The sequence below is a fragment of the Parasteatoda tepidariorum genome, chromosome 12 (genome assembly GCF_982258835.1).
Source record: "Parasteatoda tepidariorum strain Cologne lab strain chromosome 12, Ptep-v5.0, whole genome shotgun sequence".
NCBI lineage: Eukaryota > Metazoa > Arthropoda > Arachnida > Araneae > Theridiidae > Parasteatoda > Parasteatoda tepidariorum.
This window is the reverse complement of record NC_141766.1, coordinates 46,076,456-46,101,726: the sequence shown is the minus strand read 5'-3', so window position 1 is coordinate 46,101,726 and position 25,271 is coordinate 46,076,456. Positions and strand designations below refer to the sequence as shown.

The 25,271-nt window shown below is 27.1% G+C and overlaps 1 protein-coding gene across 3 annotated transcripts in view; it reads left to right on the top strand.

The window, feature by feature from the left end:
- Window positions 1-25,271, top strand: part of LOC107439647 (5-hydroxytryptamine receptor-like) — a 497,423-nt gene that overhangs the window by 408,712 nt on the left and 63,440 nt on the right. For all 3 annotated transcript variants that reach the window (XM_071188193.2, XM_071188195.2, XM_071188194.2), the window contains one exon: window positions 3,353-4,541. In XM_071188193.2, the coding sequence (XP_071044294.1) occupies window positions 3,799-4,541 (743 nt within the window). In that variant the 5' untranslated portion in view covers window positions 3,353-3,798. The remainder of the gene's footprint in view (window positions 1-3,352; window positions 4,542-25,271) is intronic.

Sequence of the window (25,271 nt, the reverse complement as noted above, 5' to 3'; positions counted from 1 at the left end):
AAGGTAATTTCTACAATTAGAAAGAAGTAAAGCCTTCTACGACAGCATTTCTTTAACTGATTTTATATTGTAGTCCACACTGTAATTAAATGTACTCTATGTTTACACTGTTAAAATTCCGGATAAAATTACAGTAAAAAGTACTGGTACCCTGAAAGAAGCATCTGAAAGTTCCATTTTACAGTAAAATATATTTTTACAGTGAAATTTTATATCATAACTCTTACAGTAATATTGATTTAATTATAATGAATAAGTGATTTTACAAACAATATTACTACAAAAAAATATGGTATATCAGATTTTTTATTCTGCTCCATAAAATTTTACGATAAAAATAGATATTACATTAAAAGTACCGGCAGTTAGGGTGTCAGCACATTTTACCATAATTTTATTCACAATTTATTGCACTGTAATCGATTAATTTATCTTTCAAAACCTCATTTGTATGTACAGTGCGCAAAGAAGAAAAGAAAAAAAAAAAAAAACGGACATCCCTCAATAACTTTTGATCTAATGATCGGATCTTCAAGTTACAGGACTCAATCTTAAAGGCATGAGAGGGTGACCTCAACTATGCTAATTACTTAATATAGACGATGTTTTAAGTTACGAAATCAGATACAAAGCCGTACTTTCTCTGAATAAGCATACGTTTTTGATCGGATTTCCGTTTTTGACCCGCAAGATATAGGGGGTAGCTGCGATCTAGGAAATATGGACCCAATAGTTTGGCCAGGAGAGCTGTCCAAAGTTTGGACTCCTTAACCTTAATTTCTTTGCATGTTTCACCCTATTTCGAGAACTTTTAAAGCGAGCTGAAAAATTTTTGCACACAATTATAAAACTTGGCTAGCTAAAGATAATTAAATCAACGTAAGAAGAAAAGTTTTAGTAAATATTTATCTTTTTTTATATTTAATTATAGTCGAAGAAATTTTTAATAGTTAGGTATACAATCTTCGTACGTTATTTCAAAGAATTTAATTTTCAATTGCAAAATATAAGTTTGAGTGAAATCGGTTGAATAGTTTTTGAGAAATCGAATTTTAAAAAAAGGCGCATATTTAAAATTCGATTTCTCAGAAACTATTCAACCTATTTCGCTCAAAGTTTGTATTTTGCCATGCAAAATTAGGTATTTTGAAGTGATGTAAAAAATTGTGTACCTTATAATTCAAAATAATTTTGATTATTATTAAATAAAATAATAAAAATAATAAATATTTACAAAAATTTATCTCTTACATGGAATTACTTTTGGATAAATGAATTTTATAATTGCGTGCAAAAAATTTTCCTTTCACTTATAAACTTCTTGAGATATGGTGCAATAAGCGTAAAATTTAATTAATATTATGGGATCCAAACTTTGGATCGTTCTCCTGACCAAACTATGGGTACCATATTTCCCAAATTGTTGCTACCCCCTACATTTTTGGGGGTCAAAAGTCTTAATCCGTTGAAAAAATGGTATGTTTAGTCAGAAAAAGTACGTTTTTGTGTCTGATTTTACAACTTAAAATATCGTCTGCTTAAATTAATATTTGAGGTCTCCCCCTCGAACCATTAAGATTGAGCCCTAAAACGTGAAAATCCGAGCATTTGATCAAAAGTTATTAAAGATTGTTTTTTTTTCTTGATGCATTGTATCTACATGATTTTTTTAAACTTGTAATGCTTTGAGTAGAATTCAAAACTTTTAAATCAAGTACTCTTAGATGTATAACAATTCTTATACATATAAGAGCACTTGATTTAAAAGTTTTGAATTCTACTTTTTTTTTCTTGATGCATTGTATCTACATGATTATTTTAAACTTGTAATACTTTGAGTAGAATTCAAAACTTTTAAATCAAGTGCTCTTATATGTATAACAATTCTAATAAATTTTTAACGTAAAGTTGGGTTTGCAATTACGGTATTTACCATGTTAGAATATAAAAAAAAAGTTAAAGTTTTATTTACTTTTTTGGATATTCTGCTAGGACGAATATTGAAACTGAAGATATATAATGATTTCTGTCAGAAAGTAAGTAAAATTTTTCATATCGGTTTAGTCTTTTCCTCTTCTGCAATACACTAAATATAGAGTCAGGTATGTAGTTTCTACTTTTTTCAAATCAAATAGATATTACAAACTTTCAGCTTTGCTTGCGTCCTATGACAGTTTGTTCAACTATGCGTATAGGTTATTTAAGATGGTATTTATTGGAACTGAAATAGTTTTTTCGATTTTTTCAGAAAATAGAAGTCATTTCTTTGGCACTTAAAAGCCTTTAATAGCACAAATTGCCTATATGGCTACATGCATTAAGATGTGTATATATTACGTTTTTGTAAAATATAGTAGTTCATTTTGATGTCTGCATATAATGCACAACGTTCTTTATATTTTATCCAGACGCGTTTAGATATGATATATTTTCTTCAGAATATATAAGTCTGCATATTTTCTTCTTTTTAGAACTGATAGTATTTATCTAAGGGAAAGTGTCTTCGTTTTATTTCCTATCTACTCTGTTCTTTGCTTCTTTTTCGGACTTTCGTTTTCTTTATTTCTTAAATTCTTTACTGAATTCAGTTGTAAGGTCAAATTGCAGATTCTTGCTGTTTTTTTTTAAAATTAATAAAATAGAAAATAATAGGTGAAGTTTTTTTTTAGAAAAAAAGAAAGTTTTTTTAAACTATTAAACATAGAAATATATAGTTATTCTCCATAAATTTATTACTTCAAAAATAATCAATGAAAAAGATTTATTAGTGTACAATTTTAAATCCTAATCCTGTATCTTTTCAAACAATATTCATTAAAACTTGATTAACCAAGAAATTCGAGCAACTTCTGCCCCGAACTGACGAAGCTATGTTTGAGTTATAATTAACAGAAATTGCTTAAACTAACAATAAAAGAAGAAAACACGATTCCCATGAGAAAAAAGATTACGATAAAATAATACCAGTTTTCAAGAAAAAATATTTAAAACGGGAATTTAAACGTTTCTTTAATCGAAAGCAAAGATTCTCTTAGAAATGATACAATCTTAAAAATAATAATAAAAACGTTGCTGACTTCATAATTTTCTTAGTTTTGAGTAATCATTTTAACTATACTTTTGAGAAGCAATTTTAAATACATTTCTTGCAATTTTGAATAATTTCCCAAATAAGCTTAAGAAATAAAAACTCATTATACCCAACTTTACGATTCAATTTATTTGAATTGTTAACTTTTGGAACTATAAATAATGATTGTTTCGTCTTATTGCTACAAATTAAGAAGTATATTTTTGTTAAAATTTTAGTATAGACTATTTGAGTCTACATATATTTTCATCTTTATTTCAGGTTCTTTCTGCGGTATCTTAATGGCGTCGAATTGGTAAATAACTTCTCGTAGCCAGCATGAGTTTAGGATAAGAAGTTTTCTTATAACATGACATTCTTAGACATTCTCTAAAAAGACATTACAGGCATTCTATTTCGTTTTTTACATTAAAGACTTGTGAATTTCAGAACTCAATTTAAACTTTTCAACTCAAAGTGAGAAAAAAAACCATCATTTAATTAAATGTCTATAAAATCTTATTATGGAATTAAGGCTGTGAAAGAAGCCTAAATAAAAGGCAATTAAAACTCTTGCTGATATACATCAAAATTGTAACTTTCCCGTAAATAAATGATTATTCAATGACAAGCGTTTAGATACGTTGAACGAAAAAAACGTAAGTAGTTTTCTCATTTCACTTTTAAGATTAATTTGGAGTTATCGGACCCTAAGGAGCAAGTGAATTATGGAGCGTCTGATATCGGCAAATTTTTCTGATAACTTTACAGACTTCATGGAATTCCCAATGGGCAATGAGACTCTTTTTCCTATTCTGTATGAAGATCACGTAGCAAATTTAAGTAGAGACAGTGATATATCAAAACACGAAATGTTGCTTATCTACGATAACTCAACCAATTCTTCCGAAGCATATTGGTTTGATGGAAATCTAACCAACTTTTCACTTCCGTTAGGAAACTTTACGAACGTAAAAAATGATACTTCATCTTCTTTGTCAGATATGGTTAAAGCAGTTATTATAACTGGTTTATTGAGCTCAACTACAATGGCGACTATAGTAGGTAATCTTTTTGTCATATTTGCGATTCTGATGGACCGTAATCTTCAGACAGTTGGGAATTATTTAGTTCTTTCATTGGCTGTGGCTGATTTAATGGTTGCTCTTCTGGTTATGCCTATGGGTGCTATATATGAAGTGTATCAAGAGTGGATTCTAGGACCAGTATTGTGTGAAATATGGACCTCGGCGGATGTTCTTTGCTGCACTGCATCTATATTGCATCTTGTAGCAATTGCTACGGACAGATATTGGGCAGTAACAAATGTTGATTACGTAAGACAAAGAAGCAGTAATAAAATAGGACTTATGATTTTCCTTGTTTGGGCTGTAGGTTTCTTAGTTTCATTTGCTCCCATACTTGGCTGGAAGGACGACAATTTCTTGTTCAGAATTGAGGAAGAAAAAAGGTAAGACAAGTTTTTTTCAAATTTCAATACCTAACTCATGATTTTTTTATTAATGCATGAATAAAAAAAATGGTATTTAAGATCTATTGGAAAAATTAAGGTATATGGTTTGCTGTGTTAAATCTATACTATTTATCGACTTAACTGTAGAAATTACACTGCTCCAAATGAAAAATATCTTTCAGATAGAAATTTGTTTTTCTTGTGAATGTTTGGCTGAAAATAACGAATGCTTAGTCACTTTCTGTTTATCGTGCAAAATTTTTCCAAAACTCTAACTTTTAGCTTAACGATTTTGCGTATTTTAACAGCACACAATACCAATGAGGTGCAAAAAGATACAGATCTTCGGCTCGTAATGAAAACATTGTATCATATTTCATTTAAATAAAATTAAGCATGTATTGAAAAGAACTTTAGAGTTTAATTATTTTTTTTTTTTGCATGAAAAAAATTTTGTTTTTTTTGTTATGTCACATACACACATCAGTTCGTATCATACTTTATTTAAATAAAATTAAGCATGTATTAAAAAAATTTTGGAGTTTAATTATTTTTTTTAATTTGTATGAAAAAAATTTATTTTTTTTGTTATGTCACACACACACATCAGTTCGTATCATACTTAAATTGTAATAAAATTAAGCATGTATTAAAAAGAATTTTAGAGTTTAATTATTCCTTTTATTTTGTATGAAAAAAATGTTTTTTTTTTGCTATGTCACATACACACATCAGTTCGTATCATACTTTATTTAAATAAAATTAAGCATGTATTAAAAAGAATTTTAGAGTTTAATTTTTTTTTTCATTTTGTATGAAAAAAATTTATTTTTTTTTGTTATATCACATACACACATCAGTTCGTATCATGCTTTATTTAAATAAAATTAAGCATGTATTAAAAAGAATTTTAGAGTTTAATTATTCTTTTTATTTTGTATGAAAAAAATGTATTTTTTTTTGTTATGTCACCTACACACATCAGTTCGTATCATACTTTATTTAAATAAAATTAAGCATGTATTAAAAGAATTTTAGAGTTTAATTATTTTTTTTATTTTGCATGAAAAAAATTTATTTTTTTTTTGTTATGTCACATACACACATCAGTTCGTATCATACTTTATTCAAATAAAATTAAGCATGTATTAAAAGAATTTTAGAGTTTAATTATTTTTTGTTATTTTGTATGAAAAAAAAGTATTTTTTTTCGTTATGTCACATACACACATCAGTTCGTATCATTCTTTATTTAAATAAAATTAAGCATGTATTAAAAAGAATTTTAGAGTTCAATTATTCTTTTTATTTTGCATGAAAAAAATGTATTTTTTTTTTTTTTGTTATGTCACATACACACATCAGTTCGTATCATACTTTATTTAAATAAAATTAAGCATGTATTAAAAAGAATTTTAGAGTTTGATTATTTTTTTTATTTTGTATGAAAAAAAATTTATTTTTTTTTTGTTATGTCACATACACGCATCAGTTCGTATCATACTTTATTTAAATAAAATTAAGCACGTATTAAAAAAAATTTTAGAGTTTAATTATTTTTTTTATTTCGTATGAAATAATGTTTTTTTTTTGTAGTTATGGCATATACACACATCAGTTCATGATATCATTAACTTTTAAAAATACAACTATTTGAATAAACATTTTGTGAAATGCAAATAAATTAAAAAATAAATTAAAAAATTTAATAACAAATTGTTTTAATGAATTTGAATCAGTATAATCTTAAATTTTTCAATTTCCATTAAGTGTATTTAATCGTTAACATTTTGATAGCACTTGTACTTTTGCTTTCCATGTTTCATTTTTCAAAGTAAAAATTTTTTCTTTTGCTTTACAAACTTAATACTTTTACTCGTCATTACTTTTTTAAAGCAACCTTCCCACTGATAACAAAGAACTACTAACAAAATCACGACTAGTAAAATAAGAAAATTAATAAAGTTACCAATCAAATAACAAACAAAATTAAGCATACACTAAAAAAAATAGTAAATGACGTAAAGGTGAGAAATATGAAGGCAAGGAACGAGTGATAATAGAAATAATATATATATATATATATATATATATATATATATATATATATATATATATATATATATATATATATATATATATATATATATATATATATATATATATATATATATAAAAATATGTATAAAATTTGAATTCTTATGGATTAGATTTAAACAAAATTTATTTTTCAATGAATTATATGATGAAATTCATATTTTTTCGAATATTTTATATATGGTTATTAGATTCTCTTGTACATGATATATCATATATTCCAAAGGTTTTAAATGTTTTCTGTTATCTACTGAAAGTTTTTTTCCAGTGAGATCAAGTTCTTTTTTAAGTAATTCTTTTAGTAATATTTGAAAAATAAGCCAATCACTACTGAGTAATTGACATAACAAAGAAAAATTCAAAGAAAATGTATCTTTTTTCACTCATTATCTCACTCATCTTCACTCTTCACTCATTCATCGTGAAGATCATCATTTCAAGGAATCACCACATCTATACATTTAACAAATCCTCAATGTTATGTAATCTAAACTCTTTTCTTGAGTGATTTCAAATTTAGACTGATCTCCACATACCAAAATATTAAACAAAGCCAACTTTGTTTGAGAAATTTATTCAAATAATAAATTAATTGCACAAAACCATGCACATTACACGTGTGACTGATTATTACCAATGACCGACACCTAATTCATATCTTTAATTTAAACAAATATTATTTTCGAAATGATGTTTGAAAAGTGTTGTTTTTATAAACATCAAAATTCAAAAATTCTAAAGAAAAGTACTAATTGATTACAAACGTTATTTCTTTTGATTTTCAATAAAAATTATTTTAAAAAAATCATGTTCATTTGTTTAACAATTTATACATTGAACATTAGAGAAAGCACTATTTTTTACATTTTCTACAGTACTTTTTACATTATCCTACCATTCATCCATAAAATCAATAGGGGCTATTTTAAACAGGTATTTTTTGCTTTCTCTTGTTCTATATTGATCATTCTTTAGCTTCCTTGCACTGAACTAAGAGGAACTCCTTTTCATAAATCACAATGAATTTGTAAAATTATAAGAAATATTCAAATTTGCATACAGGGTTTCAGCTACTGTATTGTACTAATTATGTACAAAGTCAACGTAGTAAAATGAGTTTCATTGAAAAATCAATAAAAACAGTGAAAGTGCAATTAATTATTCCTGGAGCAACATCTACTAGAAGGGAATAACAAAAAGTCATATTCCAGATATGGATACTTCTAACAACTCTGCATGCATAATGCAATAATAATAATTAGAATATTGTGTTAATGAATAAATTTATGTTATTTTACATACTTTTATTGACTAAAAACCATGAATCATTTGTACATATGAGAGATTTAATTGTTTGGGTTTCGATGAGCTTCTCTCGATTACCGACAGCTGTAATTCGACTTCAAGCTTGAAGCATTTAATCAGAAATTGAGGAAAATAATAGAGATCAGTAAATGGACCATAGTGGAGGCACAGAAAAGGCATTTAATTTTTTTCTGCTGTGAAATGAAGCAGCCTATTTTAAAACTATTAATCATTAGGAATTAAAAGTGATTTAATTTTTTGAGTTTCGGTGAGATTCTCTCGACTACCGACAGCTGTAATTCGACTTCAAGCTTGAAGCATTTAATCAGAAATTTAGGAAAATAATAGAGATCAGTATATGGACCATAGTGGAGGCACAGAAAAGGCATTCAATTTTTTTCTGTTGTGAAATGAAACAACATATTTTAAAAGCATTACTCATTAGGAATTGTAAGTGATTTAATTTTTTGAGTTTCGGTGAGATTCTCTCGACTACCGACACTTGTAATTCGACTTCAAGCTTGAATCATTTAATCAGAAATTTAGGAAAATAAGTCAGTAAATGGGCCAGTCAGTAAATGGGAAATCAGTAAATGGGCCATAGTAGAGGCACAAAAAAGGCATTCAATTTTTTTTTCTGCTGTGAAATGTGAGAACATATTTCAAAATCGTTAACCATTAGTAATTATGAGTGATTTAGTTTTTTGGGATTCGGTTAGCTTCTCTCGACTAAAAACCGCTGTAGTTTGGCTTCAAGCTTGTTGTATATATAATTTAGCTATTAATAAAGTAAAGGTATGTTAAGTAATTGAATATTTCGGAAGTAGTACACAACACAACAAAAACTGAAATAAATTCGATTAAAAAATATCCACCTTTTGAAGAAATATTTTTCTTGTGCTGTCTAAATACATTTTCAAACACATAAAAAAAATTGGCAATAAGCCTTTATAACCAGCAATTTTGGATGAATAATTTAACTATTAAGGAATTTCGTAAAATACAAAAAAAATGGTATTTTAAAATGCAATCATTTTAGGTGAAGTCTAAGTTCACTTTAGAAACCATAACAAATCTACAAAACAAATAAACCTTTATACCCAATAATGTAGCATGAATAATTTAACTACTTTTAAATTTCATAACAACACCAAAATAGTTCTTTAAAGGCATTCATTTTAGGCAAAATCTAAATGCGTTTTTAAATCCGAAGCTTTCTTACTTTTCTATATGTTTTAACATTACAGTTACTGGAGTGATTTAAACTATTTATAAATTGCATAATAACACTACAAAAGTATTTCAAAATACATCGATCCGATGTTATTTTCAAAAAATTCAAATAAGAATGAATATTTCATATCAAATCAAAAAAGTGAGTTTAGGATGCAAATTCAAAAAATATATTCCCACAGTTGTTTTTAAAGAAAAAATAAAATTCTATCATCTCTTCCTCATAAGCAAGTTGCCCGAAAGCTACTAAAATATTTCTTTCCAGAAAGTTTCAGGTCTATAAAAATGAAGCTTAAAATTTTAAAACTAATGTTGAAAATAAACTATCAGTGCTTGGAGCTTGTATTTCAAAAAGCGAGATTGTTTATTTGTGACATTTCAAATTCTAAAAAAGTTATTTTTATTCAAAAAGCATATCCTATATATTATCTTGTTTGCCCGATTCCAACCAAAAAATATGGACAACATAAATATTTTTCACGGGAAGAGAAATTGTTGGAATGCATATTTTGAATTATATCGTTTGAGATATGAAATTTTGTAACATGCCTGAAATGAAAATTACTATTTCACCTTTTTTTTCTTGAATAAAATGAAATAACATATGTATACACTATCCTTCAATAATCGAAGAGACTCTTTCAATATTTGACAAGTTTTTTTTAAATTTCTCAAGAAATTTTTAGACAATTATTATTTGACTTCAGCGGTATTTAGTACATGCAATTTTTCAATATGTATTTCTTAGCAATAAGGTTTGAAGCTTTCAGAGGCTTGAGGGACTGACAATAAATTACGAAAGAAAAGAAGTATTTTTGAACACCCTAAGACAGAAAATCAATTAATAAACTTGTGTCTTGTATCTATTAATTTGATTTTTTTTTTTGCATAACTGCATAAATTTTCGTGGACCTGATTTAAATATTTATAGAGATGTAGACATTTTTGCTGTAACTTATGCTGAAAAAATATTCAATAAATTTAAAGAACATTTCTGGAGCAATTTAAAATTAATTACGAAGTTATTGTTATAAATTTAAAATAAATTCGCTTAAAATTACGCGAGATATGACTATTTAAAATAGTTCTATTATACTAAGCATGAGGGGCAAAAATTTATAAAAAATTTCCTTATATAGCAGTGAATCATATTTGAACACTAATGAAAAAAATCTTATTTGAATACCTTAAAATTTAAAAAGTTGCAAACAATTTTCTCAGCAGTTTTTGTACACATCTTTTAAAAAAATCATCTCAAAATGATTGGGGGTTCTCCACAAATTTCTCTCTGTCTTATTGAAAATTGCACTACCCTATAATAACCTATAATATAATTTGTGGAAACCCTATTATTGTTTTGAACTATCTCTTAAAATTAATAGAAAATAATTCACAAAATTGCTTAAAACTTTTCAAATTTCTAAGATACTCAAATTTGACTTTTTTCATTAGTTATCAACTACGATTCACTACAAAATCCTGAATTTTTTTAAAGAACTAATTTAAATCAATCTTAATCTACAATTTAATCTTTGACAATAATTGCATAATTATTTTTAAATTGCTCCTAAATTTGTTTTTAATTTTATAGAATTTTTTAAAAATTACAGCATGAAAACTTAAGACAAAAATTAGTTTTTTATAAAAACTAATTTTCCATATCTCCATAAATATTCAAAATAGGTATATGGAATTTCATGTAGTTGCTACAAATAGCACCCAAAGTAATTTATACAACTTACAAGTTAATTGTTTGATTTTCAGGCATAGTCTGTTCAAATACTTCTTTTCTTTTTCTTTTTTTATTGTCATCTCCTCAATTATCTCAAATCTCTGAACTTTATTACTAAGTCTGAAAAATCGCATGAACTAAACACCTCTAAAGCTATAAATTAATCATCTTAGTATTTTTTGAGGAAATTTAACTAAATGTCAAAAGTAGTGAAAGCCATAATTGCGGTTGGCGTACATGTATATATATATATATATATATATATATATATATATATATATATATATATATATATATATATATATATATATATATATATATATATATATATATATATATATATATATATATATATATATATATATATATATATATATATATATATATATATATATATATATATATATATATATATATATATATATATATATATATATACAGTACCGCTCAAAAGTATCAGTACACATGGAAGCTTATAAAAAAATTTCAAAATTCAAACTGTCATAACTTCCTTAAAAATGATCACAAATGCTTCTGCTTTAGCTCATTTTGAAGCTTAAAATCTCTACTTTTATATACTCTATTTTGCAACTACATACAATTACACTCTAAACAATCATAGAAAATTGTATTAATTTTTTGTGAAGTTTGACGCGATGTACGGGCACAAAGGGGTTAGATATTGTTAATTTTTATTACACCATTGAAAAATTTGGACTTTTAGCTTTCATTTAAAAAAAAAATTCCTAAAAAACATGTTTTTTGACGAAGTTATTGTCAAATAAAAAAAAGGGTTTTTTTCAGAATTTAATGATTTTTCAGCAATTATAATGAATTTTAGTGTAATTATAATATGATATGAAAATTTTTTAATTAAAATAAATTAAAATTTTATATTTCTTGATAATATTATTTCATAATTTATTATAGCAATTTTAACTTTTTTTTTTTGGAAAATATAAATACTGGTAAATTCGTTAGGATTTTCTAGTATTATGAACCTTTTTTTTTATTTGACAATAACTTCGTCAAAAAACATGTTTTTTTGGAATTTTTTTTTAAATGAAAGCCAAAAGTCCAAATTTTTCAATGGTATAATAAAAATTAACAATATCTAACCCCTTTGTGACCGTACATCGCGTCAAACTTCACAAGAAATTTAGATAATTTTCTATGATTGTTTAGAATGTAATTGTACATAGTTGCAAAATACATTAATTAAAAACAATTAGAGTACATAAAAGTAAAGATTTTAAGCTTCAAAATGAGCTAAAGCAGAAGCATTTTTGATCATTTTTAAAGAAGTTATGACACTTTGAATTTTGCCATTTTTTTATAAGTTTCTAGGTGCACTGATACTTTTGAGCGGTACTGTGTATATATATATATATATATATATATATATATATATATATATATATATATATATATAATAGAGAGAAAGGGAGAGAAAACATGGAAGATAACAAAGATTAAAGAATAACGAACAAGGAAAATTATTAAAATAAAATAATTTTAAGAATATTGAAAAATATTTTTTTTAAAAATAATAAAAATCCAAAAACAAAATAATGAAAATATATAGTCTCGTCATCAGCTCACGTGATTATATCCTCAAAGAGTACTGTACTAATATACCCAAAGCGAAATATATCATTACAATAGTGTGAGAAGCACTCAAAAAATTGAAATGAAAATAGAACACATTAAGTAAAAAATATATGAAATAAATAGCAAGTAAAAAACAGATAATAAAATGTAAAAAAAATACAGAACAAAATACAAAATGTAATCTATAAAGCTAGTAACGAACTCAAATGAACTTACGCGTACTGGAATCGCTTAAGAATGATTTAAAATATTTTCGTAATAAGTTTGCCAGATTACACAATATAAAAACAGAAGCGAAAATAGAAGTCAGAAGCGTAAAAAGAGAAATCTTTTGTGGAGAGCTCTTACTGCAGTACTATAATGCGTTTGATTTGTTTGTTACCTTGGACTGGCCCGAAAATGGATGTGAGCAACGTAATAATATTATACTGGACGATTTAAAGTTTAAAGTTAATAAGTTTGGTATTTAATTACATAATTTAAAAATTTTAAAAAATTAGCACTTATCTAAAAAATTAAATAAATGTTAATTATTCTTCTTTTTTCATTGATGTTTATTATTTTCTGTGTTTTCTCTATATTTTTAACTTATTTTACGAGTTTATACAGCTTATTAATTTCTACACAGCTTATTAAAAAAAAACTTATTAATTTTCTCAATTTTCCTCTCTTTCTATTTAGTCCTCTTTGCCTTTATATATATATATATATATATATATATATATATTATATATATGTACACCAAATTAAGAACTATTGGAATAAGAATCAAAAGCTAAGTACGCTAATTATACAATTAAATAAAGGATGATTAACTTTGGGTATTATCTCGAGTATCTTTAAACATTTGTTGTAAAATTTTAATAAAGCATATTAATTTAGATCAAATTATTAAGTGATAAATGTTACATTAGGCATTTTAATAATTTATGGTTATGAAATATCGCTACCTATCTAATACAATCTATCTTAAAATTGTCAGTCCCAGTTTTAATTCGTCATTAACTATTTATAACACTTTAAAAATTCTAGAAGCAAAACAATATTTCAAATATTTTTTATTCATACTAAGTATTTTAAATCAAACAAATTTATTCTAAATTGCTAATATTATCATTTATATTATAAAAATCCTGTAAAAAAGTTAATTTTATTGTATTTGTATCGAACACTTTTATTAATAATTACATAAATTTATCTATTTCAATTTATCCAGCTAAATCCATCTCTGCATTGTCTATCCCTGTTATATTAGCTATTCACACATGTTAATGCGTATGATTATTAAAGTAATGACTTAACACAAACTGGATAATTAAATTAGTATATTATATAACTGCTAACCCAATCATTCTAATTTTGAAATTTAGCATACTGTATTTTAAAATAAAGTTTTTCTATCACAGTATTGTTTCATCAAACACGATCAAAATCTACAAAGAAAAGAGCTGAATTCCCTTGAATATTGCTATTCTTTTATTTATTTATTCTAACTCTTACAAAAATTATTCTAAGTAAAAGTACCTCTTATTCTTTAATTGAATAATTCACTAATAATTTCATCTCATTAACTTGGCGAGATTTCAATCTAATTCTGCTGCTACGTATTAGAAGCCGAATTCCCTTAAGAAAGGCATTTATTAAATTGCAAAGGCATTTAAAATATATATGTGATTAAAAAGAAGTAAAGGTCTTGAAAGCAATTTGTATATTTGGTTTTTAAAGTTCTGATTTAATTGTCTAAATTGTTTAATTGGGTTCAATTCATTTTTACCGCAAGTTTTGTTTTGTTTGAATTTCTAATGTTTCATTTAGTGTATTCAACTAATTACTTATTCCGGAAGTTACTTATAATACTAATTATTCACAGTAGCACGAAATGGAGCTATTTATCAATAGATTCTCGAAACATATTACTTGCATACAGAAGAATTATTTGTTTTACAATGCTTGCACATTTATGTCAAAAAGTAAAAGTAATTTTATTTCTTGTAGTTTAATTAATAATTTAATTTTCAGCGAATTGTAATTGTTGGTGCAATTATTGGTAAAATTAAAATTAATTGCATTTAAATAAATTGAAACTTATGATTAATTTGCAAAAATAATCGTTATTGTGAATATTTTTCGATGCATCCCCCACGAAAAGACATAAGGTATTAATTAATTACTGCAAAATTCTAGAATTAAAAACAGAAATTATTATTATTTCAATTTAGGGGAAACTAACATTTTGTTGAATAAACCAAATCCCTCATCAAAATAGACTTCAAAAGTTCATTCAACTTTAAGAATGGAATAAAAGCTGATATATTTTTAACAGTTCCACTCAATTAGTTGTTCAACAAGCAGACAAAAATAATCTTTACTGTAGAAGTGTGCACTCAGCCATTAGCTGAAACTTGTCAGTTTTGCTGGTTCTGTCAGAGTTTTGGCCTAACATCTGTCGCGTTCTCCGAAACATGCCAACCAAGACGATGTTATAAATGAGACTAGATTTTCTATAAATCTACAGATAGTTTCTAAAAAGGAAAAAAAAACTCTTTTTTGCGAAAGAAAAACATTAGTGGTATAGCAAAAAGTTTTAGTGGTATAAACTCTAAATTAATCTTCATTTTTAAATGATATACGATATCTGGTTGGAAGGATTGAGGTTTAAAACAGGCTGTGATGCCATTTTGGCATTACATATTTCCTAGATTTTAAAATTTCTTTAATTTCATAAATTTAATTTTTTGAATCATTATTCACCCTATAATAATTAAATTAAATCAATTACTTAATTCTATCACTTTTTACATAGAGAGGATATAAATTCTTTTAATAACGGATAACTTTTTGATTCAATACAAGTATATAACTCATTCATTCAGTGTCGAACAACAATCGAACAACAACATTCAGTGTCGAACAACAAAATCGATTTTTTAACTTTATTTATCTTAAAGCCATTTTTTTTCTTTAACCGCAAAAATTTTTCTATTACAAGGTTATATTAAATTCTAACAATCTGAGCGTCCCATTGAACTGATTAAGTTAAGGCCAGATTATTTAAAATTTAATATTAATAGCACCATTTTGGCTTAATTTTTGACCACCTTTTCTGCCAATAACTCGCCAACTGAGGAACTGTTCCCAAGCTAAGAGTCTGTTTGTAACTATTTATTTACTGGAAACTTCAGAGGTTAGGATTGTGGGTTTTCAGATGTTCGATGGCCCTTGAGTCTGACCGTTAACCCCTTAACAAACGGTAAATTTTCAAGAAAACGGTCATAAAAGCACCTATTTTTTTTATACACGTATATTATACATGTAGTTGATTAATGCTGACATATTGTTTAAAATAAACTATCTACAATTACCTTAAAATATCCTGGTACTGCCATCTGGTGTGCAAAATAAGAAATGAAATATTTTCTGGGCAAAAGAAATGAATTAGTTCTATTCTTATTGGCGCTTTACTACTGAACACTCCAGCCCGGGATTATCACGGGAGCGAGAAATAGAGGGCGAAGCCTCACCCCATCATTTTCACGGGAGCGAGAAGGAAGGGGTTAATTAGTGTTACAAAAATGTATAAATGGATGCCTTATAAGAAATTCTCATCGTCTCGCTAAAAGAGATGCTGTTTGATACTTTATTTTGCTTATTTAATATGTTTTAATTTTTAAATGTGGTTTAATTTTTAAATGTATTTGTTCTGTTAACTTTAAAAATGCTAAATAATAAAGAAAATAATTTTCTTTGATTTATATACATCTCCAGTATTCTTCTTTCAATCAAACGATAAAGTTGCGCAAGATAAAAAAAAAACGAGCCACACTGAATAACTTTTGATCTAATTATCGGATATTTAAGTTCTAGGACTCATTCTTACGTTACGTTAAGACATTCTTACGTCATCATTAAGTTACGAAATAAGTTACAAAAACGAACTTTCTTAGAATAAACATACCTTTTTCTAACAGATTCGGATTTCTGACCCCCAAAATGCAGACAGTAGCCGCAATCTTAGAAATATTCACCCAATAGTTTGGTCAGGAGAGCCGTCCAAAGTGTGGAAATTTCCATGCAAATTGTAATTTTTATTAAATTTTACCATTTTTTATTAGTTTATTTAAGATTATTCGAAAAAATTTTGAATTGTATGGTATATAATTTTTTACATCGTTTTAAGGAATATAATTTTACATGGTAAAATACAAAATTTAAGTGAAATCGGAGAAATAGTTCCTCAGAAATCGAATTTCAAAACAGTCGTACTTTAAAAATTCAATTTCTCAAAAACTATGTGACCAATTTCATTGAAATTTTGTATTTTGCCACTTGAAATTGTATTTTTTTTTAAATGATGTAAAAAATTTACACCTTGCATTCAAAAAATTTTCACCTAATATTAAATAAAAATAATAAAAGTACATTTTTGTGTCCAACTTCGCAACTTAAAACATTGTCTACTCTAACTAATTTTCCCCATATACTACACTACTACACTAATTAATTTTCACCATTAAATAGGGAAGTTAAAAAGCATATTTAAAATTTTTCCATCCCATCTCCAACCCTCGATCGGATAGGAAGGGTCTCTCAAGAGCCATAAATCACTATTAAAAACTTATAACAAAAATAAAAAAAGCATAGAATTTGCTGAAAAGTATTTTTGTCACAAAGCAGAAAAGCCTCAGAAAAACAATCTTAAGAATATGACTTTAAAAAAATTGTTTGAAAATAATAATAACACGCAAAATAGTAAAAACAAATACATTTTAGTTCTACTGTATATAATATAGAACATATATTTTTCGTGTACTATAAAAATAACTTTTAAATCCATAATAAAAATGAAAAATTTTGAAGGCTAGATCCTTATATTACAAACCATGTAATCGGTTTAAGATAAACTCACTATTTCTTCATTTTTGGACTGATATAGGAACTGAACAAGTAATTGCAAAAATTAGCATCATAAATTACGTAGAAGTCAAATATTCAAAGTCAAACAAATGTAATTTTAAAATAGTTTAAAATAGTTCGCACATTGAAAAACTGTCATTGGCATTTTTTAAATATTCAATATTCAGTGTTTTTTTTTTTTTTCACTGAAAAAGTCCATTCTCTGGAAAATATTTTTATTGCTAAGTTTTATTTTTAAGTTATGCGTTTAACAACAATACCAGCTCTATCTTTTTTTTTAACCTGATAGTTTTATTTTTTTTTTCTTTTTACAACTAAGTTCTATGTCCATTCTGTTAACTATCATACGCAATTCTGGTAAAAAAAAAAAGCTATTTCGATTTCTTGCTATAATTTTATTACTTCTTTAAATTGTCGCCAAACAATTCTCATAAAAACATTTGTATTTTCGAAACAAAATAAATATATATGCTATAGAAGAAATAAGCACTGTCCAATCGAATAATTTATTTTTTAATTATTTTTCTGTGTGTATTTGCTTTTTTTTTGATAGAAAAAAATTTATTTGACCACGGAATAAAATAGTCGTTTTTTCCCTTCTAAAATTTATAAATCAAGAAAAGATTGATAAACAAAAAAGATTCATTATAAAATTGGAAAAATTTTTAAGCAATAATAACTTTTATTTTTCAAGTTCAGGATTTTATTTTCCTTGGCATTTTTTTCATTTGACCTTGGGCATTTTGTATTATTTTATTTTTTATTCAAAGTTAGAGGAGGGTATCGATTTCAATGGTGAAATTCTAATAAAAATTCTTAAACGTCTAAACAAAAAACATAATGATTTGTTCATTTACGTCGCACTAGAGCTGCACAATGGGCTATTGGCGACGGTCTGGGAAACATCCCTGAGGATGATCCGAACACAAGCCATCACAATTTTGATCCTCTGCAGAGGGGATGGCACCTCCGCTTCGGTAGCCCGACGACCTGCGCGCGAAGTCGAGCACTTTACGGTAGAACAGTTTAACGAGGACCAATACCGCACACCCTCGGTCCCTACGCAGACTGATCCAAGTGGTCACCCACCCGCACACTGACCGCAGTCAGTACAAAAAACATAAAGCGTAGTGTTTTTTTTTACTCTCAAAACTTCGAGCACATTTTATAATTCATTAGATGTCACCTTTATATTTTCCGAAGTAAAACATGGAAAATTACATTTTTTGTGTTTTATAATAATTCTTGCTGGTCTTTATCACAATATTTGACTACTACTATTAAATTTTTGAAGTCAGATGAGAAGAAAATAGCCTCAAAATAAATAAAAAAATATGGAAAAACAATGAATGTATTGAAATAAATTTCAAAAAAGAATGCCATGCGAAACAATTTATTTTTAAAGAAATTGATGCTGCGCCGCCTCTACGCCACTAACTGAAATCAGAAGCTCGGAGCAGTACGAGTCTCTTCAAAGGAGTGACCTAGCCATTCTATTCACTCTTTAACCCAATACTGTCACTATCTTGAAATTGCACAATTATTCGCCTTAAAACTTCGAATAATGGCCCAAAAGCGTTTGTTATACGTTTAAAACGTGTCCTATTATCATTTCACTTAATAGTTTAGTTAGAGATTAAATATTCACTTTATATCCGAATTTACGGAGCTCCAAATAACACAATCATCTTTATCAAAAAGCCGTAGTTTGGTGTAAGCGTTTTGATTTATTGATGTTATAATTTGACTACACATTTTGAAGTATGCAAGAACGCTTCATTTAGTATTAACTTGAAATCGAGTAAACATTCACACAAGTTTTAGAGTTTTTAAACACTAAATTCGGATGGATATTAATCCTCTGTTTTTATAGTGTACAGTGCGCAAAGAAATAAATTGATCACCTTGAATTACTTTTGATCTACTGATCGGATCTTTACGTTCTAAGGAGTGGTTCATTTAAAAGTATTTAAGAAAATGGTGTATCTTAAAAAGTGGCATATTTAAGAAAGAGGTATATTTAAAATTCGATTTCTCAGAAATTATAAGGGGGACCAGAAAGTATTGTAGTTTCGGAGCATTAATTATTCTTTAGTCTTAATGACCATTTCCATTTTTTCGATCCATTTCGATTCATTTTTGATCCGGCATTGAAAGGTTGTTGCTAACGACGCTAACATTACGATGAATACATTATTGATTCAAAATAAAATCTTAATAACAAATATCAAATGCACCGAAACGACATTACTTTCCGGTCTCCCTAATAGTTGACCGATTTCATTAAAATTGGGTATTTTGTCAAGTAAAATTTACATTATATAAAAATTATTTTCTTTACAATTAATTTTTCTTACGATTATTAATTAAAATAATCACTCTAAGCAATTTTTGCATAAAATTATCTTTAGATTAACAAATTGCATAATGTGGGCAAAAAGATTTCAATTCACTTAAGAAGTTCTTGATTTATGGGGAATTATGCGAAAAGTAGAATTAGCATAAAGGAGACCAATGTATGGGGACCATATTTTCCAGATTGTGGCATCCCCCAATGTTTAAGGGGTCAGAAATCCGATTGCATCTTAAAAAAAGTATGCTTATTTGGAGTACATTTTTGTGCCTGATTTTGTCAGTTCAAATATTATCTGCGCTAATTAATAATCATATTTGAGGTCATCCCCTTGAGCTATTAAGAAGGAGTTTTAGAACGTAAAGATCAGATCAAAAGCTACTCAGGGTGATCCAGTTTTTTTTTCGCATTGTACATTTCGATACCACTTCTGTTATTTTGTTGAACCGCTGCTAACCGTAAAATTAGAATTTATATTTTTATTCCACTATTACTTAAAATGAATTAGTCTTGTGTTTATATGAAATAAAAAGTATATTTTCAGAGTTTAGTTTAAACTGTGTTACGGCCCTTATGGATTAATTTCAACTGCATCGACAAAAATTCATTATCTGGACGGGAATAAGGCCACCTTAATTTAAATGCATTGACATGAAACCAACTTAAAGTTTTATTAATCAAATCTTTCGATTTCATTACATAAGGCCCGTTTTGATTTAATTTTGAACTTCAACTTAGCTATTATCAAAATAGGAATCTGTTTTCATTTAAAACCTTGACACAGAATTTTTATTAAACATATTTTCATACTTTTAATCATTATTTTGTATTAATTGAGGTCACAATTAATAAAAAATATTATATTTAGCACTTTAATATTTTATGGTTATGAAATACACCATGAAACACCGGTGTCTCTATTTGCGCTAAAGGTGAAATCTTCTTAACACGACTCACTTCGAAACAATAATTTTTTAAATAATTTTCTGTTATTTAGATCTAAGAGAAACAATTATTCTGCAAAAATAATTTTTTTAACTTACAAAATCAATTATTGAAAGTTTTTGAATGTGAATGAACACATTTTTTTTTCAATCTAATTTTTTGTATTATGTATTTTTGTACAAATATAAATCCGATACTCCAACAAATATTTTTAGTAACTAGTATTACACAATTTTCACAATTAAAAATACCAAGAATATTTTTTGTAATTAGAGCAATATTAATTATATTATATTAATAGGGCAATATAATATACACCGAAGAGCCATTGCATTATGACCACCCTGCTAATAACAAGTAGGACCACCTTTACCTCTCAAAACTGCTAGCACCCGCCGTGGCATTGATTCCACAAAGTGCTGATAGGTAGTCTGAGGTATTTGGTACCAAGCTCTCACCAACTGGTCCTGCAATTCCCTCCAATTACGAGGGGGTAGCGTGGCAGCACGAATTTGGTTCTCCAGGTAGGATCACAAATGCTTTATTGGATTAAGGTCAGGTGAATTTGGGGGCCAAGACATGACTTGAAAGTCACTGGAATGTTTCCTCGCACCAATCCATGACGATTCGACCCTTATGACATGGTGCATTATCCTGTTGGTAAACACTATCTCCAGCAGGAAAAGCTGTTGCCATGAATGGGTGAACCTGGTCTGCAACTATGTTCAAGTAGCTTACAGACGTCAGGGATTGTTCTATGAGGATTATGGATCCTAATGTGCAACGTGAAAACATTGTTCCTGGGCGAGAAACCATGAAAACCTGGGCGAGCCCATTGTCATAGATGGAGGGTGGTCATAATGCAATGGCTCTTCGGTGCAATATAATTATATTTAATTATAATATAATATAATATAATATAATATTATATAATATAATATAATATAATATAATATAATATAATATAATATAATATAATATAATATAATATAATATAATATAATATAATATAATATAATATAATATAATATAATATAATATAATTATATATATTACATATTATAATTATAATTGTATTAATAGAGCAATATTATTTTATAATATTAATTTTGTAATTTGTTTGTAATTAGAAGGTCAAAAAAATATATAAATGTTTTCCCAAAAAGGTGTCCCATCTGCTCTAAAGGGGTGGAAAAAACAGTACTATGAATATGTAAATTTATCACATTTCCTTCAAATGCTTTAACTAAAAATTAAAAGTTCAATCTCTTGGATTTATTGCTGACAATTTATTAGATCACGCGATGATATAGGAGAATTCTTTCTCATCAATCAGCTCTTTAATTTAAGTACATCAATATTTTCCCATGTAACGGTCTACAAACTCTCAAATCATTGATTTTTATTGATTATCTTTAAATTTAAATGTATAATATATTATGTCAAAATATTTATTCCTTTACATTCAATAAAAAATAACAAACTTTAGTTCAGATTTCAACTTCTCAAGAAGAATTCTATATTCAGCAACATTTTATCTCTTCTTTAGTGGATATGTACGGGGGATGGAGAAAATAATGGAATCACTTCTGTACTAAAACATTTTTTCATATTTTTCAAGAAATAATCAAATAATTATTTTTTAACTTCAGAAGAGTTTAGATCATGCTATTTCTCATATTTCTCAATAAAGTTTATAGCCTTTTAGAGGTTTAAGAGACCGACAATAAATTGCAAACGAAAAAAAAAAGTGATTTTAAACACCCTATTGCCAAAATTTGTAGGAATAAATTTGTAACTTGTAAAAATCATTTTGGTTTTTATGTGCAAAATTTGCACATAATTTTGTAAGCCTAGCTTAGGTATTTATGGCAATATTAACATTCTTAAAAAAAAAAATTTCTTCTTGCGTTTATTTGCTATAACTTCGAAAAATATTCAATAAAGTTATGCAAAATTGCTGGAGTAAATTTAAAATTAATTACAAAATTGTTGCTTTAAAATTTTAGAAAAATTTTTTTAAAATTAATCATAATTTATTATAATTTTGTAGTGGATCGTATTTGGCAACTAATGAAAAAACACAGATTAAAATATCTTGAAAATCTAGAAACTCTCTAGCCAATTTTCAAAGTAATTTTTTTAAACCTTTTAAAAGAATCTCAAAATAAAAAGGGTTTTTCTGCAAATATTATTTTGCATAAGATAAAATTAAATAACAAATGATAATTCCGTACAAAAAACTTTATACACCGAAATATGGTTGTATGAAGAACGAAAACAAGCGAAAAAATCGATACTTTCATGCGGGATGTCTCCAACAATGCCGGTGTAATTTTAAATAAATCTTCTTTACTGGTACAAAATGATATTTGCCGAAAACCCCTTATCATTTTGAGCTTTATTTCAAAAAGTACGAAAACTGCTTAGAACGTAATAAATTTTTAAAACATTCGAATCACACTTTTTTTATAGGTTACTGAATAAAATTTTCTTTGAAATCTTAAATTTTCCCACGCACGGTATAAATGTCATTGCACAGTATTATTGTCAGTCCCTCAAACCTCTAAAAGCTTTAAACTTCATTAAGAAATATAAAAAATTTATATGCTATAACACTTCTGAAGTTATTCTGTTGTTGACGTATGCCTGTTTAGGCAAAGGGCGCGCGAATTTTCTTGCTTTCTAGTGGCGCCATCTATGGCCAAGAATTCGACTTCTGCCACACCACACGTCACACCCGTTTATAAGGACGACCCATTCATACATCCATTCATTCATTCATCCACAGATCGTAATTTTGACCTGAATCAGAGAACGATCTATCTCCAATCCAGTAACCCCAGAGGTATTGATTTGTTATGGGAACATGGAGGACTTTCGCGACTCGACAGATTCAACGTGCATCAGTCACTTTACTACGCGGGGAGTCTTCGGCCGCCGGGATTCGAACCCACGAACTCTCGGACATGGGCCCAGCGCCCTACCGAGCAGGCTATCCCGGCCTTCTGAAGTTATAAAATGATTCTCTGATTATTTCTTGTGAGATATGAAAAAATGTATTAGTACAGATATGTTTATATTATTTTGTTCAAACCCTGTAATTGATAGATTATGTGTGAAAAAATTATGCCGAAATAGCTATGGGAGTAATAAGGGATTTCGCATAAAGAACTTGCTGAATACGGATCTGTAAACCAGACATTTTGATATCTGAATTATAAAACATTTGAGTTTCTTTAATTGAACTAATTAATTAAACTCTATAATTGAAAAGGTCACAGCAAGGTAATGGTAAGCCACATTTTTCAATGTGTTCTAGAAAATGAATTACGGATCGAAGCACTCATATATTCAACTTACAGAACAAAATAGTCTCTGTAAAGTTTGGTAAATGTGTAAATACATTTTCAGGTTGCGAAGTATGAAAATATTTGTCATAGAAAGTATAAAATAGCATTGGTCAAAAACCAATCCAGATCCTGCTGCAGTTCAGAAAATTCCTCCACAAGGAAATAAGTTCTTTTATATCTCTGTACTGCATGATAATAACTTTTCTGGTAAAAAAAAGTAAAAAATAAAAAATTTAAAAAAACATGATTTTGGTAATAAAATTAAAATATGCGATATTTAAACCATTCATTTGGTAATTTCTTTTGGTAAAGATTTACCGAAAAATCTGGTTTTCAAAATAATAGTTCTTATTACCACACATTTAGCAAAGCATGAAAGTCTGAAAAATAAATTTTCCCGATTCAATGGATTTTATGCCATGCTTATAAGGTATGATAAAATTACCAAATTTAACCACATTTATCAAAGTTTGTCATACATTATAAAACCATGTTTTATCGTTAATTTAAGCAAAATTATTACCAAAACACTTCGATAGAAATTATAGAGCTGTTTGGTGTTCTCATAGAGCCTGAAACACGGTAAATTTTATCATATCTCGGTTGCTTCGACCATATTTTTTTCTCAGTGTATGTTTTGCTTTTCTTAATAAATGAAAAATGTTACAAACTGAACAGTAGTTAATTTACATCGATTGGTAAATAAACAAACCAAATTGAGTAGATAAAATTTTGGTCCAGATAAACTTTTTAAAAATATTCGCGTCACAATAATTAATATAATTGTTATTACATTACCACTAAAAGAAACATTTTTCACAAGCTGCAAATGTTCATGATAATTGCGATAAAACATTTAACGTTTTTTTTTTTTTTTAAAGTGAAACTATTTATTTTTTAAGTCTTAAATAATATATGGATAAATTATGAGAATAAAAAATAATTTTTTACCGCCATTTGATGAAATTGAAACTACTGAAATAGTTTTCATACCATTAATTTCAAAAGATGTCATGAACATTTATTGCTATATAATCTCAGCAAGATAAAATAAAGAAAATTATCTTTTCGAAAATAATTTCCTCTTCAATGCTACAATAGATCTGATCCTGTGGCAGCCGGGCTTTTCGTAGATATTTCCCTATCGCGATTTCTTTCCCATTAATTCTTCCTTCTACATCTGT